Raw genomic sequence first — 19,261 nt, forward strand, 5'->3', positions numbered from 1 at the left:
TGGGAAAATACATGGCTGAGGGATCCGCACTGGCATTGGTGAAGAACACACCTCTGCAATGTATTGTGTAATCATCGAGCAGACCACATAGTGTTTTCATCTAAAACCAGCTGGAGTTTTTATGCACACATCACAGTCCTCAAATACAACAGGATAATAAATACTATACTCTTTATTTAAATATTGTACAGATTTGAAAATGTTTTTTTTACAGAGCTTAGAGCTTATCTGCATTGAACTGTACACCCAAAATATATATATATATAGAGAGAGAGAGAGAGACATGCTCTGGTTGTAACAAAGTGTTTGGAAGAGAAAGATGAGACGACAGGAAAGTGTGTCAGGGCAGATATGAGTCAGGAAGCAGGAACCACAAAGCTAACAGTGGCAGTACCATCTGACTGGGAGGATTGCTTCGTAATATTGTTAAGGCTGTTTAGATTGTCCTCAGTGCTATGACACCTAAAACTCACATTTTCACTGCTGTGCCATGCCCACCCGCCCCATTTCAAAATGACACCTGACACTGCAGTCTTCCAGTGTGAACTGGTCTGAATAAGTAGGGAAACAGTCCGTTAGTGCAGATTGTAAACAGTGATCTGAAGATCCACAGGGAGGATTTTGTAAGTGTGTGATGGCTTTATCACTATTCATAAGCTCCTCACTGAGTGCAGAGAAGCACATTTCAGGAGGAAAAGGGTTGAACACACTGTAGGTGAAAAGACCTGGTGTTAAGACGGCAGGGCATGATAGGAAAGCTGTTTTGACTCTTATGGCTACTTAACAGTTTTATGTGTCAGTACCTGGCACATAGTTGGGGGGGGGGGGTTAAAGGAATTATGGACGTCTGCCAGTATCAACAACACCTGATACAAGGCACATTATCATAACATTACACAAAATACAGACTTTACTAAGAAATATTTTTAACTATGGGTAAAAGTAAATGCAAAGTGCAAATCTGTAGTGATGTAATGGAAACATGACCATTTTTCAAATGAAACCTGCAGTGACCTGACCTATGAATGTACCATTGGAGCTCTACAGCAGGAGGGGGAGAAAGGAGGAACGCAAAGGAAACGCTGATTGAGAACAAATTTCTAAAGCTACTCTGATTCTGTGATCAGTCCAAAGAATTCAACAATCCCACTGAACAAAGAGTTACAAAAATACATTTTGTCACGTGACCAACTTCCACTGTGTTGAGCTTTTTCATATATGCTTCTTAAGCTTTGTGCGTTTAAGGCTGCGAGACCAATTCAGCCCAGTGGATATGGAGAAGTCTGTAGCCTTCACATCAGTTACAGATGAACCACCCTGACCAGCACATGAGTGCATTCATCACACATACACATGTTCATAGACACATCACATGTAATCGCAATCGAGACTTCAGCAGCAGCAGCTGTGAGATTAAAGGGAGGGCATCAGTTTATAGAGGCTTCTGAGCTATAAAATCCTCATCCCAATAGACATGAAGTAACAGAATGTGTGCAAGACTTGAATTGCACGGGCATTGAAAAGGCAGCTGCCGCTCTTCTTCATTAAATCTTATTGGATCACCCTGCCAAGAAACCACAGATTTGTAGAAATGTCACATACACTCACTTTTTTGCATTTAACAAAACCTCCCAGAACAGCACATCGGTCATATCCTATTATCAAACTTATGCTCTCTGCACCCACATACACAGTTCCAGACCCTTTGATAAAAGGTTTTCTAACTACCACTGTATCATTAGGAACATCCGCCTGCACAATGCAGCCCATCTATTGAGCCTTAATGCCACCATTTCCTGTGCAGTTCCCTTCTTGACACTATTGATGCACTGTATCTTTCCCTTCCAGCAGCCCAGTGTGGGGCCGCTTTAACAGTCTTAACACCTACTGTCTGGCTACATCTGCCTCTGTCTCTGAATCTCAACTTCCTCCCTGCCCAAATCAGCCAACAGAGAAAGACGACTTATCCTCGTCAGACACGATCCTCATCTCCAATGTGCCCAATGACTGCTTATCCCGGCCAATGGGATTATCCAGCGAGCACTGGAACACTGCAAAGATGCCAACGCTGCAGCATGGCCAAGAGGAGGTTTCAGAACTCTAGTTCTCTTTATTCAGCGCCTCTCTGATGTACATAATCACAGAGAAGTGGGCATGTAGGAGTCTTTTCAGGGTGGAGGCGAGATTGATGGTCAACTGAGGGGCTGAGGCAGAGTATAGCTAGTGCATGCAGGGGAAGCATCTGACATCAGTCATTCATCCTGGCCAGCAGGAATCAAAGCAGTCCATCACCTGCAGAGGCAGATGCCCCCCTGTCACAGCGCCACACAGACTCTAGTCGGTGTATTCTGCCACTATGGACAGCAGCACTGTGATGTCATCTGGCTTTCCTCCTGGACAGAAAAGAACAGCGTTCTGTTAAGACAGTGCTGAGCAAAAATGTTTAACGTTTCAACTTTGAAAATATTGAACTGACCATAAAGCTTTGAAGAGCAACAGATCTTAAGCTTCAGTTTCCATTTGCTTCAAGTGGAACTGATACACTTACCTCTGACATTCAGTCCATTGTCACAGGCAAACTGGGCAAAAGGTGACATGTAGTTGGGGTCATACGCCAGTACGTGGGCCTGCTCTGCGATGCTGCGGGCAGTCTGCTGGATGCTCTCATAGTTTGTATTCTTAAGAGCAAAAACAAAGAAGTCATACAGTTTGTATGCCAGACATTTTTATGATTCCACTTCCACCTGCAAACCTGTTTGGGCCTCAGTGTCACCTACCTTGAGTTTCTTCAGCTCCTGCAGGATCATGTAGTCGGGCATGTTGTCGAAGAGCCCATCGGTGGCGGTGAGGATGATGTCACCCAGCTGGACATCGAAGGAAGAGCTGTCTGCTGCGTCAGGGCTGCAAGGACAGACACATTAAAGTCAAGCAGAGAACACTGCATGCAATAATTGTAAAAAATTAAAGGGAGTTAAAATTTGTTGAAAATTAAAAATACAGCATCAGAGAGGTTGTGACCACATTAGTTCATTCTGTTTTAAGCTTTTTCTCTCTCCCTTTTACACCCCCGTACAGGAAATCTGTCCTGTCTGAGCTGACAGATTAATCTGAACCTTTAAACCCACTTCTCCTCTACTCGAGGAACACTCAACGATTACAGCACATTACTCTAACCAGTGGAAAAATCTACTGACAAAGCTATAAAAGCTAGACTACCAACTGCCACTGATATTTCATCTTGGCTAAAGAAACTTAATCACATGTGCAGGATGAGGAAAAAAATTGAGGAATAATCACATGGGGCTTTTGTGAAGAACACTCAGTCCAATAAAAAAAGATTCTACAAATACATATAGGCAGGAACCAAGTTAGTCTGCCAGTGTCAGGTTTACTTCTTGGAAGATGCCCTCACCTGCTGCACACCCCCCTAGAATATTATTCATTACAAACTGTCTTGACTGTGTCATGACACTGAGCCAAAGCTGCCAGGAACAGCCTGTCCTGTACTGTGATTTTGATGCTGCTAAAACTGCAGGTCACATGAAAAAAAAAATGGTCATGTGACCATAGAAAAGACACTATGGTACGTGCATTATGGGCGCCAATGGCAGATACGGGAGTATGAGAAACTTCTCCAGTGTATGCACTGGGTAAGCAGCTGCCACTGGAATGAATTGGCTGCCATGTTTAGATTTATCATCCATTGTTTAACCCGTCCATGAGTCAAAGCCATTTCTCAAATGCCACTAAGGATAAAACACTTCAGATAATTATACATTGATAGCTCTGAAACATCTCCTTTTCTATTCTAATTATGAAGATAATCCTCTGCAAAATGTACGTCTAATAGCTATGCAGCCATGTTATGAGAATTTAATGTTTCCCTGATGTCGGATCACCTTGCAATTAATGAAAACACATCTCAATAAATTCACAAATAAATACTAAATGGGGTTAAGTAGCCCACATAGAATTAAAATACAGACTGCATGTTGTCTCTCTCACCACCATCTTTTTTTTTTTTCCAAGGAACCTCTTTCCTGTCTTCTGCAGTCAAAGGAATGTTGTTAGTGTGATTCAGTTTTGACCCTTGCACTCTTTTCTATTGGTTGCTGTTCGTGATCTAGGATTGGAAGCTTGATCTGCTGTTGCACTCAGTTAATCCTTCAACTAAATGACTAAAATGTGCAAATTAGAAAAGAAAGTGTCATTTCAAGTACCACATTAAATCCACAGCCACTGAATGTGATGATGGGTTGGTTGAGACTGAATTCAGGAGAAATATAAATAAAACACACTCATTCTGTCTCACTGGTGACATGCGGTTCAGGTTCATCCATCGTTCATCTTCTCTTGGTTTTTCCTGAATGCTTTTAAGAGGCTCAAAATAATCTGTCCGGTTGAAGACTGTACGAAGTGAAAAGGTGGCTGAGGCTGCTGGTGCAGGATTGGCTGCGGACTCATCGGTCTGCCCATCAGCCCACACAGACTTTGACCCGGGTAAGAGGGAAAGCTTGGCAAACATCCAACGCCTGCCCTGCACTCTACTGACGTCTACTGTGCTGCTGCTTGGCACACTGCAGCAACGAGACACAGCAGCACGTGGGCCCTGACACACTTGTTGCACTACAGCTCAACACAATACAGGACAAACCGCTGCTGTGTCCGAGGGAAACAAACACAACAAAAGGTTCTGCAGTTTGTTACAGCTAAGCCCTGTCTGCATTGTTATCAGTATGTGTACGGCTTCATCACATCTGCCGTATGGAACACATGTTTGATCTCTATCAACTGTTCCATTAACTATTCAGTACAAACACCCCTGCTGTCCTGTCCCCAAACAGACCAGTTCAGCAGGTGTACCAAGTACTATCTGTTGTGTGTCTCACCTGTCACTGAGGACGGCCCCTTCGGCCCCCGGGGGAGCGATGGACAGCTGGAAGGGTGTGTTGAAGTAGTGCTGCTGCTCGTCTGAGCGGTGGACCACCTCCCCACCCCGAACCACCAGGAAGCCAGAGTCTCCCAGATTGGCTGTGTGCAACCGGTGACTCTGTCGGTCCAAAACCACAATGCAAGCCGTGCTGCTACCTGCAGACATACACAGACACACATACATTTATTTTACATTTCAATGCAAATGCGAAGCAATGGTTTGCATAGCCATACAAATAAAATGCATCATCAGCTGGGTTAGTGTGACAACTATACCCCAGAAGAGTCACAACAAAACTAGAGGACTGCAAGAATTGTAGTGTAAAAGTAATTTTAAAATGAGAATAATACGTTTGCCAATATTCTCACGTACTCACTGCAGGCTCAAGTTCCTAATATTATGGAACTGCCAATACATATGAAATTTTGGGAAATTCAACTACAAAAAACAATAAAAATGTTCTCAGCAGACATTTACACTTGTAGGATAAGCACAGTTGTTACTAACAACATTAACAATAGCTGCGTATTCTCAGGAGGTGTCCCAGTAAGTCATGACAGAGTGAACCAGCATGCACAATACCAGGCCCCTGAAGCTAAATGGAATTCAGCCATCATTCATTTAATTATTTACACCTGCACTTTTCCTACTGTTACATACCAAAATAATTTCTGTGAAAGAAGGCCTATAATTAATACATTTGCCATTTATTTTAATACTTAATTTTCATAAAAATGTCTAGATGAAGCTGTAAACACCCTAAAAACCGTCTTTTCTTCCTGACTTTCTGCAGCTACACAGCTTAGGAAATGACTGTGTTTATGGAAAGATACCGATCTGATTAATGAGGTTGGCCTGAATACACAAACTTGACGTGCCCACAATCAGTGTAGCGGTTTTAACAATTTTTCATGGATGGAGTTCCACCATCTGGGAGATGGTGAAGAGGGAACATGAGCTGGTGGAGCAGGCGGACAGCGTGCAGCCACACCCTGCTGGTGATTCATCTGGCACACCAAAATATGCTCTTTGGGATCAACCTTCAAAACCCCTCACGCACTGTGACTCACTCCCTTTCTTCTCTGTTTTTTCTCCAGCAGTACAATTACACACGCTGCCGGCCTCAAGAACATTCCCTCTGCCGTGAAGGAACAAGACACAATACAGTGTTGTTTCCACTGCAGCACATGTGATAAAGGGGTGGAAAAGTACTGACACTCGTAGAGACAGATCTGTTCCTAAAAGATTTGCTCGCTGATGTTTCGTGTTTGTGCACGCTCCGTTGTTGGGAAGAGGTGCGCAGGGGATCTGGCTGTTCTCTGACTCATGATGCAAAAATCTCCATCCAGCCACCACTAAACTGAACAGACAGAAACAAACAGCCTAGCCCTAAATAGTGTAGTCAGACCCAAACCACATGGAAAATGTACTGGTTCGTTGGCAAGCACAGCATTCGTTGAACTGTACTGTCCTGCAGAGTGCATGGCAGGGACCTTAATTTGTTTAGTGAGTATTTAGCCCTTCGGTAACATTTTCAATCGAAATTAGGTCGGACAAGAAGCAGACCTTGGTAGTCTTTTTGTACTCATTGAACTAGATATGATAATCAAATCAATTGTATAGGAAAGAATGGGGAGATGACTAATACAGAGTAGCAGCAGACATCCAGATATCCTATGTTATGGTACCACAGATGGCGAATGTGGCCTGAGCATAATGTTGCTTTTCTCCGGCACAGTTTATGAACAGGAATATTCATCCACATAAAGATAAAAGTATTCTATAATACATTGATAGGGTCCTGTTTTGTTTAACGTGTCTTTGGAACAAGTGGAGGTGGGTGTGACTATGAAAGCTGAGATCCTGTGTTCCCAGTGGCTTTACGCACCCAGTAGTGGCACTTTGTTCTGTAGCAGCTCATAGTAGCTCGTCGTGAGGACTCCCACAGGGTTGCTGGGAACAAAGCGTCCTTCCTTCACCAGCCTCTCGCATGTCTTCATCAGTGTACCTGAAAACTGTGATGGGTCCACTCCATAGTCCCGCCAGCCACCTACTCCATCTGCTACACCTAAAAAACAGACGACAGGTGTTCATTTAATGATTGGAATTAATCACTTCTCCCTTAATTACAGTTCAACAACACCCTCTTCCTTCATAGATTAATATTTGCATTCTCTATTGAGCCCAATTCTCCTTTTTAACCCCCACAAGGGAACCATTGTTTAAAGGGTCAAGTGAAAATCAAGCACAGAAAAATGTGTTGTTCCACATGTGAGGATCTTGCAAGAATCTAGAACAATGCCACGCAGCTGCACAATAAAGAAAAACAATGGACACTTTCACCAAGATACAAGAAGGACATCCAGTAGAGCGTTCAAGAAATCAAAGACCTGCAACAGAAAGCATAAAAACAGCCTCCACCTGTAAGGAGTTTATCTTTCAGCTCTCACCATTTCCTGATAATGTTAAGCGAGACTACAAGAGGTTAAGGTTTGAAATAATAAAACATAGCTAGATGTTATTTAATATCCACTGTAGGTCAGTGCATTTTAGGCCTACTGATAGCTAAAGTAAAACATAAAATATATGACTCCACAAATGCATTAAAATCTTGTCATTACAAGGCCTCATTAATCGTCCCATAGAATCATTCTTTGCTGGTTAATAAGAGCCCTTGTTCCCAAAGGAGCAGTCGGTCCAGTCCAAGATTTTCCTAGAAAGGAAACTTCAGTCTCGTTACTCTCAGGACTGACCATACAAGGATGTCCCTCTGCGTCTTCTCAGCCTCTGCCAGAGCAGAGAGACTGGCCTGCTCAAAGCACACACTCAATTGCAACTAATCAAACCCTTCCAAAAGTAACCTGACTTGGTGAAAGGATGTCTTGATTTCTACGTTTCCTTGTGGGTGTTAAATTAACTCGGTATGCATCAGCACACAGGCATTCAGTCAGGCTGCACAGTCCTGCAGAGGAACCTGTTGTTTATACAGTGATCATTCTCTCAATAGTGCAGCTTTCCCAGCCAGCATTGTTCTTGTTTACCTCAGACACTGATGATGTGTTGGATAAATTCTACACAACATGATAAGCCTGGGGAAGGCCAGGCTCAACTATACTGAATAGATAAAGAAGGTGCAGCAGGTGTTGCAGGTGATCAACTTAGAACTAAAAATAAAACAATATATATACAGTCAGTGAGTGAAATACAATTATGTGATGCTAGTACTAGGTGGACACCTGTGAAAGCACTCAATCGTATCCCTCAGTGGGCTCTTCCACGAGCTTTCTGAACTGTGAAATAGGACCAAAGGTGATCGCACGTGCAATCCAACCTTCATAAAAAGGTATTTCAGCCTTCAGATAAAAGGAGGTGACCTTTGACCTCCCACTCACGTCATAGTCGGTGTTATACAGTGTGATGTCGCTTATCTTGGTTAATGTCTCTACATCAAAAACAGCAGACACTCACCCAAAACATCCGCCGATCTGTGTCGGGCGATGAAACACGCGTCGTCCCCATAGCACATCCCTTTCTTCAGGATACCTTTACGGAAATCCTTGCCGAAGCCGCAGCTCGCTGTCACCAGGCTGTAGTCGCGGCTGTCTGTCTGAGAAAGTCCGCCGATGACAGCTCTGGCAACCAGTCTACCGTACGACAGCACGGACAACATCACCTACACACCAGCTCCCACCAAACAAACCGGCTAAGCTAGCAGCCCTGCTAGCTTAGCGTCGATGTAGGCACACAATGTTGACTTGCTAACTTGCTAACGAGGCTGGAGATGTGCGGCTGAGCTAGTCAGGAGCTGCTGCTGCTGCTGCTGCTGCTGCTGCTGCCGCCGCCGACAACAACAGCCGACACACACACACACACAATGCCTCTCTGATATAATATCTACAGCTTTATTCCTGCGCCGTGGGGAACTGAAAGAAAGTCACAGAAAACCGTCGCCTCTCCCGCTCCCAGAGACCCGTAAGTGCTGGTCGTCCTCGTCCATGGTGCCGGTTCTGCCTTTGAGACTCTACATAACACAAGATGTGAACGAGCTGCCCCGTGGCCTCGCGCACTCCGCTCTGCTAGCAAGGTCTTGTGACTGCTCTGACGTCAGACATCGTTACGCAATCTACGTTTCCTAATAAGGAAATCTCACTTTGAGTCCGCCCTTATCTCATTTAAAAGTAATAAAACTATGCGTAGAAAGGTTGTATGGGTACACACACATGTTCCTGTGGACTAATCCACTTAGAATAGCTATTTGAAGTAGGAGACTAAACATTACGCATGAGAATAAACAGAGAAATACCAGTGTGGGGCTAAATAATCGGAGGACACAATAAATTCCTGAATATTTGTAAAAATATTAAATTGTCTTCCTTGTGGTATTTTTATATACAATATTTCACACCTCTTTCCTCCATTTCCCTGACCTAGACATTGCACTATATTCTGTCTCCCCCTTGTGGGTGTTGACTGATGGGAGCCCCGATGTTCGTGAGGTGTTGTTGGGCAACAGCAAGCATTGCAGTTTACAATTTTTTATTTCAGTCAGTATTGTGATTATTAAAAATAAACAAAACATGGCATTCAGACACCAATTTCCCCCTAAAATACACTCAAAGTTTATTAGAAAGATTTAGACATTACAAGAGTGCTTCTTTATTCATTTAATTTAGCACAAGACTTGTTTAAAAATGTGATGGTGCAGTGTAAAGTCAATATCCTATGACACTGACCGTAAATAAAGTTTTACAGAAGTAAACAGGTGTTTGTGACTTTCCCCGTTGGTTTTATAGCCATTAATACCCATTACTGACAGTGAGAAAAAGATGACAAATAAAGACATGAAAGAAACTGGAAAAATTGTGCACAGCTTCAAACAAGGCATTCCTGTGCATAAGTAGCCGTATTGTTACATTTTTCCTGATTGAACAGTCATATGTGGCAAAGACTAGCTGCAAAATGAGTGCAAAACACCTGAGGTTTTCATGGTGACATATCAATTTACCCCTGTGGACAAAACAACAAAATATTTTGCTTTCATCGTGTAGGAGTGAATATCTTTTCAGTATTGGCAGCATGAAGAATAACCAATCCTTCAAATGCAGAAGACGAAAGCAGAACAGAGGAGTGAGACCCCGGCCAGTTGTCCCCCTACTCATTTCTTGGCTTGCTTGGTGACCATGTTCCGGGGGGGAGTCACAGGACGGCTGCCATTGGGCTTCTTCTTCTCAGCTGGTTTCAAAATCTACAAAAGGAATATAGTGAGTTGGAAATGTTGCATGAGATAGCGTCACATTACTGTCAAACACACCTATGAAGAAGTCCTTCAAAATGTTCATAATTCATGTACCTGCAGTCACAGATGTACTGTCATTTTATCTCCTTATTCCACACCATGGTATATGTTCTTTAGCAGTCTAAATTGTCTACAGTTGGCTTATTAAGTATATGAAATTAATCAAAAGGTACCAACAACAACCAATTCATTGTTATTCAATTAAACAGTATTTTACAGTTACCCAGTATGTCATATTAAAGTGCAATTCATATTATCCTAAAATCCTTAATGCACAACTTCAGCTTACCTGAAATGAGCACATGAGGGTCTCGTCCACGCTCATCATGGCACCAGCATTGTCAAACTCCCCACAATAGTTAGGCGCTGAGAACAAAGTGACAAGCTGCCTCTTTGCGAAAAATTCATAACCATCTTCCACAACCTGCAAGTGAGATAATAATTATAGAAAAGACGCTTAAAAAAACAATCCTGGAACAGATGTTAACTGTACGTTGGTGAATGAGTGTCGGATATAGATATAGTCTAGCACAGTGTTTCCCAACTTTATAAGTCAAAACCCTACAAGATGCATATCCCAACTACAACTGCCACACCAAATCATGTGATCAAGGGTCACAAGTGCTTTATTTTGAGGGGTTACAAGCCAAAAAGGTTGGGAAACAGTGCCCAGTGTACACAGTATGTAATGTCCTGCAGTCCTAGTACCAAGTGTGTCTGTATGTCTAGTGACCTGCCGATATAGAGCCACAGTTTGTTTATAATGACGGAGGTGATTACCTGATGGGCACGACAGATCAGATCCAGGTCATGCTTGTGCAGGAACTTGGCCACCACCTCTGAGCCAAAGGTAAATGATACACCCCTGTCGTTCTCCCCCCAGCCCAGAACATCCTTGTCTGGATCAGACCAGAGCAAGTCGCACAGCAGACCCTGGTCGGGCACATCAGTGGGGCGCATGATGCGTCTGATCTGCTCCATGGACTGAAGGTCAGGTGACAGTCCTAAACGGGACGGTGGTAAAAGTACAAATAAACACACTGATAGTGAGGTCGATACCTACCACACGTGGATGAGGCCTACGTCAGTTGACAAACTGCAAAGACAGTTTGCTCAAGGACAAATGAGAGTGGCTGACGTCAAAGGCAGACTACTTTGGACATTCTCCATAAAACTATAACCACAACACTGACTGAAGGGAAAGGTGTAAAACAAACCATCTATTTTTAGACTTAAACTATGGGTTTCTACTTTAAATTCAAAAACAGAAACCCACCTCCGTGGCAGCAAAAGATCTTCTCATCAACAATGGCGGCAATAGGGAGGCAGTTAAAACAATCTGTGAAGGTCTTCCAGAGTTTGATGTTGTACCTTCTTTTACCTAAAAAGTTCAGAAAAAAGATTTCTATTCAGCATTACTCCACAGCAATAAGAATTAAAACCAGAAATGAACTCCTACTACAATACACAAAAAACAGATGGGAAATGCCATAATCTATGAATTTATAAATAACCGAACTGGTCACAGAGTGTAAATACTTACACTCATCATAGAAACCATATATTCTGTTGATTGAAGCACACTCATGGTTTCCCCTCAGCAGGAAGAAGTTCTCTGGGTATTTGATTTTGTAGGCCAGCAGAAGACAGATGGTCTCCAGAGACTGCTTCCCCCTGTCCACATAGTCACCCAGAAACAGGTAGTTGCTCTCTGGAGGGAAGCCCCCATACTCAAACAGCCTCAGCAGGTCATAGTATTGCCCGTGGATGTCACCTACAGGACAAAAGGTAAATCGAGGCACCATACTGAATATACGCACTTGGTTCTTTGGTTGAATTTAAAAAATAAACCAGAATTTTTTTTTTTTTTTTCCTGCTCTATGCACACACAAATCTTACCACAAATCTTGAGAGGGGCCTCTAGCTCCAGGAGAATAGGTTGACTGAGAAAGATCTCCCTGGATTTGAGGCATAATCCACGGATCTCATTCTCCTGCAGCTGCACATTCTTGCCAGGCTTTGCCCCTCTGACTGCAACAAGAAAACATAAACAAAAAGTCAGCAAAAAAACATGGCTGAATTATAAAACGATACAGTAATACTATAACAGGGAAGGGGTTGTGTTGGAGCAGAAACATGGGGGGGGGGGGTATTGTGATTGTGTTGTATTTATCCAACCGTTTCTGAGTTATTGCATTTTGTATAACTTTAAATAACAATCAAAAAAGAACCTTGAGGGGAAAAAAAGACAAACAGGCATGTTGGCAGTGGCTGGCTCAGTATCTGTATGCCTGCCGAGGCTGTGTGGGACAAAAGGTGGACATGTGTACTGCACCGGAATGCGCAGTGTTAGTGTTTGTGTGTGAGATATACAGTGTGTATGTGACCAAGTATGTGTCGTTTCCTGCCCTTCAGATAATGTTAAACTAATATTCTCACGCCCATACACAAAATTAGGTGAAAACTGACGATTACCCTTAAGTGAAGTAACGCTAGCTACCTAAATAGCTCATTAATTTAATTGATACACATACACTACAGCTAGCCGCCTATGTGCCGTTAGCGTATGTCATAACAACATACAGATATGTGTAAATGTAGGCAATATGTCAGCATGTTCTTACCTTCTAAAAGTCGTTGGATGATACTGTCTATGTTGAGCTTGTCAACATCAGCCATTGCAGCGTCTGCGTTAATATGGATTCAGTCAAAATGTACCGCTAGGTCTCGGCGTTAACACACTTGTGATAGCTAGCCCGCTAGCTACCCTGGCATTAGCTACCTAACGTTAGCGTTGCTAATTTTCCGGCTGAGGGTAAAGATGTTGCTGCGACCCTACTTCTGTTTAGCTGCTCGTTGACACTTTTGACAATCTAATAAGCTACGTAGACATCACCGTTTTTAAAAAAAAATCTACATCCGATGTTGGCTTTTGCTAAGAAACAGAGAGTAAAAAAAGAAACGTCAACCGCACTAGCCTTACGCTAGCGATGGAGCTCCCCGTCTCTGTTTTTCTCTGCCGCACCTTGAACAGCGAGCCAGCTACTTCAAGGAGGCTGCTGGTAGCCGCTCCGCTGCTGCCCCCTGCTGTGCTGGATGGAGAAACACTCTGTAACCCACTGACAAACAGCTGAGTGAGACATAATACAAGACAAATAGCAACACATCAGCTTGATTTGATGTTATAAGCATCAGTCTTCAGAAACTTTCAAGACACAAATCCCCCCTCGTGTATATTAAACCAAAAACAGTCAAGGGACGACTACGGTATTTTTCCAGATGTTAATTCATACAAACAAAGACAGGGTTATTTTAAAACACAGTAACTGCATTAGTATTATTATCAGCATTGCTGGTTACTCAAAAAATGAATTACAAAAAATTAGTTACTCTTTTCAAAGAGTAATATTATTACTTTACTTATCTCTCCCTGCCAACAGACTACTAGATTTATTACTTTTCTACTCCACACAAATTGTAATTTCTTCCCAAAATTCAGACTTAGGCTGATTAAAATCTTTTTTTTTTTTTTTTTTGGTTCGTTTGTTAAAATCAAAGTTATGGAATATTTCCAGCTGCTGACTGTAAGCATTTTCATTTTCCAAACTACTTTCCTCCATGATTACAGAAATGAATCCAAGGATGTGAATGGCCTGTTGGATATCAGATCAGTAGAGAGAGACAACATAAGTAAGGCTGTAACTAATAATTTTTTGGAGGAGTAACTGTAATATTATAGTAATTAATTACACTACTAGTTACTGGGGAAGGTACTGGTAAAATATTATTACTGTAATGTTATAATATATAAGTATATTATAGGCTATTAGTAATGAGTTACTGCCCATCATCATCATCATTTATTAGCTTATTGGAGCAAAACCTTTTCTCTTATGATCACATAGTGTTAGGAGCAGTAATCATCTCAAACATAATTATGAAGTTCATTGCTGTTCAATTTAGCAATCTTTTACACAGTATGTCCAATTAAAGTGCAATCTTATCATCTAAAATACCTAATGCACAAAAAAAGCAGCTCACCTGAAAAGAGCACATTTAGTATTTTACAGTGAGTTTGAGAGACAGCAGCATATTACAGGATAATTATGCAGTAACTTAATTATTCATAAGCACTAAACAATGATATAGACCTAATAGTAGTAGTAAAAACATAATAGCCTGCTGGAAATAGTACATAGGCCTACCAGGTAATTATGGAGCAAACTGGGGTATAAGGGGCAGCTGACAATGATGCAGACATTATTGGTATGTTCATTTCAGCAGAATTTTGTTGAAAAAAGTATATTAACAGTCTGTTAGTTGAAAATCAGAGGATGGAAAAGTAGTCTGAAGTAGAGCTCTCAAGTGCTCTGACATTTCTGACACGTTGACAGGGAACCCATTTGTACAGTTGCTGCTCATACTTTGCTGTTATTAGCTGCTAAATCTAGTTTTAAAAGAGTACTGCTATGATACTTCAATACAGTTTAGCCAAGCAGATATGGAGTCTGGCAAACAGAAAATTACATTTCCCTTTCACAAATGAAGCACAGTAATTTCATAAAATATTAAACAAAGTTGCACTGTTAACATTAACAGAGAGTAATATTATGGTAAACTTTGTTTCATCCAAAATTAGCTGATGGTGTCTCAGTTGTGAAAAATTAAAATTTAATTCATATGTATTTTAATCTTTTGAGGTTACAGTTATAGGAAAATTGGAACACTTAGAGAAGGAAAGGGTTCATCCCTAAAGAGCCACGACTGTACTATCTTTGAAATAAACTCTGTAAGACCTCAGAATAGTGGAGCCAGAGTGCAGTTGCGGGTTAATGAGGAAAACTACTCCCTTCGGCCACCTTTTTCATAGAACTTTTATGATTGGACATACACATATCTTTCACATTTCGAACCTTTACATGTCCTACTGCTGCACAGTCAGCACTGGACTGAATCTCAAATGACTATACACAGCTAATTAAATATCACTACTGAAACAGCCTTTTGTGCTGCAACTATGGGAAGTAAAGCCGCACACTAATCTATCTCCCTGGGGCCAAATGGAAAAGAGTAATTGTTGTTTCTCACACTGGGATTAGCTAACATCCTCGCAGGCCTGCATGTTTAACCTCCTGACCACCGGAGAACTCCCACGTCATCAGAACTTTATGGTTGTGCAAATAATATCAGTGCTAGCTTCCCTTATTTATTCAGGAAGGAAATATCTCACAGCTTGTAATATATATCAAAACATTTTAAACACTTCTGTCACATAAACGTTTAATTTCACATCTTACATATACATAGTGTAATAATAGACATACCTATACATACTGTAATAATTAAATTAATACTTAATTATGCATAAATACACAATTATGTAACTCAAAACATTGAAGCTGCAATGTGAAACAGTTATTTTTAGCTCTATATGAATATAAATATTATATGCTGTAGTCTGTGTGATTATGCACATATCTCAGCGCAAACACGAACCATTGGTTCAAATGCTCACAGGGCAAATTCAGGAATCTATTCTTGGTCTTTCTCTTCACCGTGTGTGATGACGTGGACCAGGTTCTTGTAGTCTAGGTTTCCTGCCACATCTGGTGGGAATGCTGCAAACATCTGTTCCATCTATGAGCACGAAAGTAAAAAAAAATGTTTTTGAGTGAAGAACAGTTTAATAAAAACTCAACAAACATTGTCTGATATGGAGGTCTTACCTCTTCAGGGGAGAACCTGTCTGCCTGGGTCGTCAACATCTCTGTCACACTGTAAAGACAAGCAGTGATGGTGAGTAGAGTGGATGTTCACCTCATCCAGCAACAGAGCGCCAGGCTGCTACTCACAAGTCTTTCTTTAACGTTCCTTTCCCCTCAGGATCAAAGACTTTGAAAGCATTCAGGATGGTCTCCTCTGGGTCGGCGCCTAAAGATGAACAGTGGCAGCTCTGAGTTAATTAAAACAAACGTAACATCTTTTCCTAAAGATTGCCCTGAGCGATTTTGAATTATTAGCTACGTATATAAATCAGGCTCTGGACTATACAGGACACTCCTCACCTTTTAGTTTCTCTCCAAACATGGTGAGAAAGACTGTGAAATTAATCGGCCCCGGCGCCTCTTTCACCATCTCATCAAGCTCTTCTTGCTTGACATTTAAACGGCCTAGAAAAGGTGGAAGTGAAAGCGAAGTAAGAAATGCCCATCATGATGTTCCAGAAACCTAAGGCAACATCCTCAGATTGCTTGTTTTGTCCAAAACCAAAGATATTCAGTTCACACAACACAAGACAAAGAAAATGCTTATTTTTAAGAAGCTGGAGCCAAAGAATGTCTAGATTTTTTTGCTTGAAAAATTTCTTAAAGTCCCCCTCCAGTCAAACATATGTTCTTCTTCTTGTTCCTACAGTGTGCTGTTTGAACGATGTTTGACACTAGAAGGATGTTTTCACATTCAACTGCTGAAAGTGAAAGTTTCTCTGTGCTCTTTGAAAATCAGATTTTTAAGGGGCGGGGCCTACCAGCATGATTTGTGACATCACAAATCACTTGAAAGTCAGTTATGGTCCAGTATGCAATTTGTACAGTGTGATGTAGAAACTTGAAGCCACCAGTGCACATCCACTGATATATATATATATATATATATATATATATATATATATATATATATATATATATATATATATATATAGAACAATGTGGAACCCTCAAAACACATAAGAGACATATACACATGAACAGACACAGGTGGTCTTACCCAAAGCTGCAAAAGTGTCTCTCAGGTCATTCTTGTCGATGAAACCGTCTCTGTTTTGGTCCATGATTGTAAAAGCCTGCAGAAATGTTATTGTTACATGCCGTGTCTCTACTAAGCATTCACCACAGAGCAAACTGCTGAAATTCAATGTGAATGAAAACATTTGTGGCAAGCACTGACTTCTTTGAACTCCTGGATCTGGGACTGTTCAAAGATGGAGAACACGTTGGAGCTGGCTCCGTCTGCTCTCTTCTTTGCTTTCTTTGGGGACTGCAGGGTTTTGACAATGACACACTAATTAGATTCAACACTAAAGGCGTGATCATCACCTGGCTCTGTGCTTCAGCTTCACTCATTATCGCTTTTACTGTGACACGTGTGCTTATGATAAAGAGCCAATGATCAGCAAAACTTACCAAGTGTGCGGGCAATAATTGCACAACAGGCAGGGTTTACACCGGGGCATGCATTTCATTAGGGGGGATTACAAACACTGTCAGTTTGTTATGGAAATGTTTACTCAAGCCTCCAATTTTGTGGGAATGCAGATAAGCCCGGGGAGGGTGTGGTCCGCTGCCCGCACTCCTACAGTCCCAGGATCACATGAGGGATTATTCTATAGGGCCTGGGTGATGACAGGATGGTACACTGAGCCCTGTTTGATCAGAAATCCCTTGGAGACAAGGATTATGTCGAGCTATTTACATGACTGCCAAGGAACTGTGAAAAACAGTGTAAGGGGATGCGGCGCGATGACATCATATTGCTTGGATCCACGGGCCTCTCGACAGCTGCTGTCTAACCCTTGTTGTGGATTAGCTCTCGAGCACTTGTGTATCTCATGGACGGGACCTCTGGCACTCTGCTCCATTTATTTCTTTATTTTGTTTTAAGAGGATTCATGCAATCATTGGATGTGAGGCAGAGTTTGCTGTTTCTTGATGCTGCCCATGCAGATCATTCTGAGAGGACCAAACTTCACTGATTCAAATTACACACACACTTACTCCTGAGCTGCCTGTACCTGTTGCTCCTCTTTTCTCCCCTGCTTCCCTCTCTTCACCTCTTCTCTCCTGGTTTGCCCTCCTTTCCTCTTCTCCCTTTTCATCTTCTCTCCTCTCCTTCTCTCCTTTCCTTGTCTCTTCTCTCCCTTTTTCCCCCCTCTCCTTCTTTTTGGTCCTATTTTCTATCCTCTTCTCCTCTCTTTTCCCTTTCCTGTCATCCTCTCATGTCTCCCATTTTCTCCTTTTTTTCCCCTCTGCTATCTTTGTTTCCTCTCCTTTCCTGTCTTCTCTTGTCCTTGTTTCCTTCTCTTTCCTTTCCTATCATTTCCTATACACTTCTCTCCTCTCCTCCTCTTCTTTTCGGTCCTATGTCCTGTCCTCTTCTCGTCTCCTTTTCCTTTTCTTTATGCTACAATAACCAGAATCATGAGTAAATCAATAAGTCATCAATAGGACAACTGGAGTGATGTCCTATTGATGACTTTTTTTTTCTTGATCTGCATTCAGTGCCCATATTGACATGGAGAATATTGATTTTTTTATCATTGGTATGAGTAGAGCGAGATGTATAATTCATCAAACATGCCATGATGGTTTATTTTATAAATGTATAGTATAAACACATTAACCATGCAGCAGAAACACAATGTCTCCTTATAGTCTGGTGGTACTTTAAACAAGATTAAATGCGACGACAATGAAATCTCTGTCTACTCACCATGTTTCAGTGCTAGCTGGATGAGGAACAAGCAGTATCCTTGCTGCTTTGTGATGGAGAGGCACACAAAACAAGGGGTAGATATACTGACCCCTCTCCCCTCCATAATGCCACATACTGATGGGCTATAAATACTCCATGCCCTCTTTAGGCAGAGACCCAGGTAGAGAGGACTATTCCCTCACCACCGCCAGCCCCTGTCGTCAGAGTTCATGAGATTTAGGGATAATGGCCAAACACACACACACCCCATTACTGAGACCCAGGAATAACAATAGGGCATAGCTTTGGCTCAGGAAGGACAGTTGTTTTTGTGACTGACAGTTGCACTTGATGGGATCCATCAGCCAGCTGTCCTGTTAGTGCTCCACAGGGGCCAAAACTATGTTATGATGGGAGTTGTTTCTTGGTAGCACAATAAACGGAACTGTTAGATGAAGCTATCTGAGCCCCAGTAAGACCTGATCCTAAACAGCATGCGAGGCCGTGGAAAACATTAGTGGGATATTGTTCATATGATACAATGGTGTGGAGCTTTTGTCTCA

At 41.9% G+C, this 19,261-nt stretch overlaps 3 protein-coding genes across 3 annotated transcripts; all 3 read right to left on the reverse strand.

The window, feature by feature from the left end:
* Positions 1-154: 154 nt before the first annotated feature.
* pptc7a (protein phosphatase targeting COQ7 a) lies at positions 155-9,024 on the reverse strand. Its single transcript, XM_051421662.1, has 6 exons — positions 8,402-9,024; positions 6,822-7,001; positions 4,890-5,088; positions 2,778-2,901; positions 2,549-2,678; positions 155-2,393 (listed from the first exon to the last, which is right to left on the reverse strand). The coding sequence occupies exons 1-6, from the start codon at positions 8,601-8,603 to the stop codon at positions 2,335-2,337; spliced, it is 894 nt and encodes a 297-aa protein (XP_051277622.1). The 5' UTR covers positions 8,604-9,024; the 3' UTR covers positions 155-2,334.
* A 428-nt stretch (positions 9,025-9,452) lies between these two features.
* Positions 9,453-13,260, reverse strand: ppp1cc (protein phosphatase 1, catalytic subunit, gamma isozyme). The gene is made up of 7 exons (XM_051421661.1): positions 12,854-13,260; positions 12,129-12,260; positions 11,773-12,003; positions 11,506-11,610; positions 11,010-11,233; positions 10,519-10,653; positions 9,453-10,178 (listed from the first exon to the last, which is right to left on the reverse strand). The coding sequence occupies exons 1-7, from the start codon at positions 12,906-12,908 to the stop codon at positions 10,089-10,091; spliced, it is 972 nt and encodes a 323-aa protein (XP_051277621.1). The 5' UTR covers positions 12,909-13,260; the 3' UTR covers positions 9,453-10,088.
* A 2,232-nt stretch (positions 13,261-15,492) lies between these two features.
* myl2b (myosin, light chain 2b, regulatory, cardiac, slow) lies at positions 15,493-18,810 on the reverse strand. The gene is made up of 7 exons (XM_051423445.1): positions 18,717-18,810; positions 17,175-17,264; positions 16,995-17,070; positions 16,295-16,399; positions 16,082-16,160; positions 15,956-16,004; positions 15,493-15,866 (listed from the first exon to the last, which is right to left on the reverse strand). The coding sequence occupies exons 1-7, from the start codon at positions 18,717-18,719 to the stop codon at positions 15,762-15,764; spliced, it is 507 nt and encodes a 168-aa protein (XP_051279405.1). The 5' UTR covers positions 18,720-18,810; the 3' UTR covers positions 15,493-15,761.
* Between the last annotated feature and the right edge of the window lie 451 nt (positions 18,811-19,261).

This window comes from Dicentrarchus labrax, unplaced genomic scaffold (assembly GCF_905237075.1).
Source record: "Dicentrarchus labrax unplaced genomic scaffold, dlabrax2021, whole genome shotgun sequence".
Classification (NCBI taxonomy): domain Eukaryota; kingdom Metazoa; phylum Chordata; class Actinopteri; family Moronidae; genus Dicentrarchus; species Dicentrarchus labrax.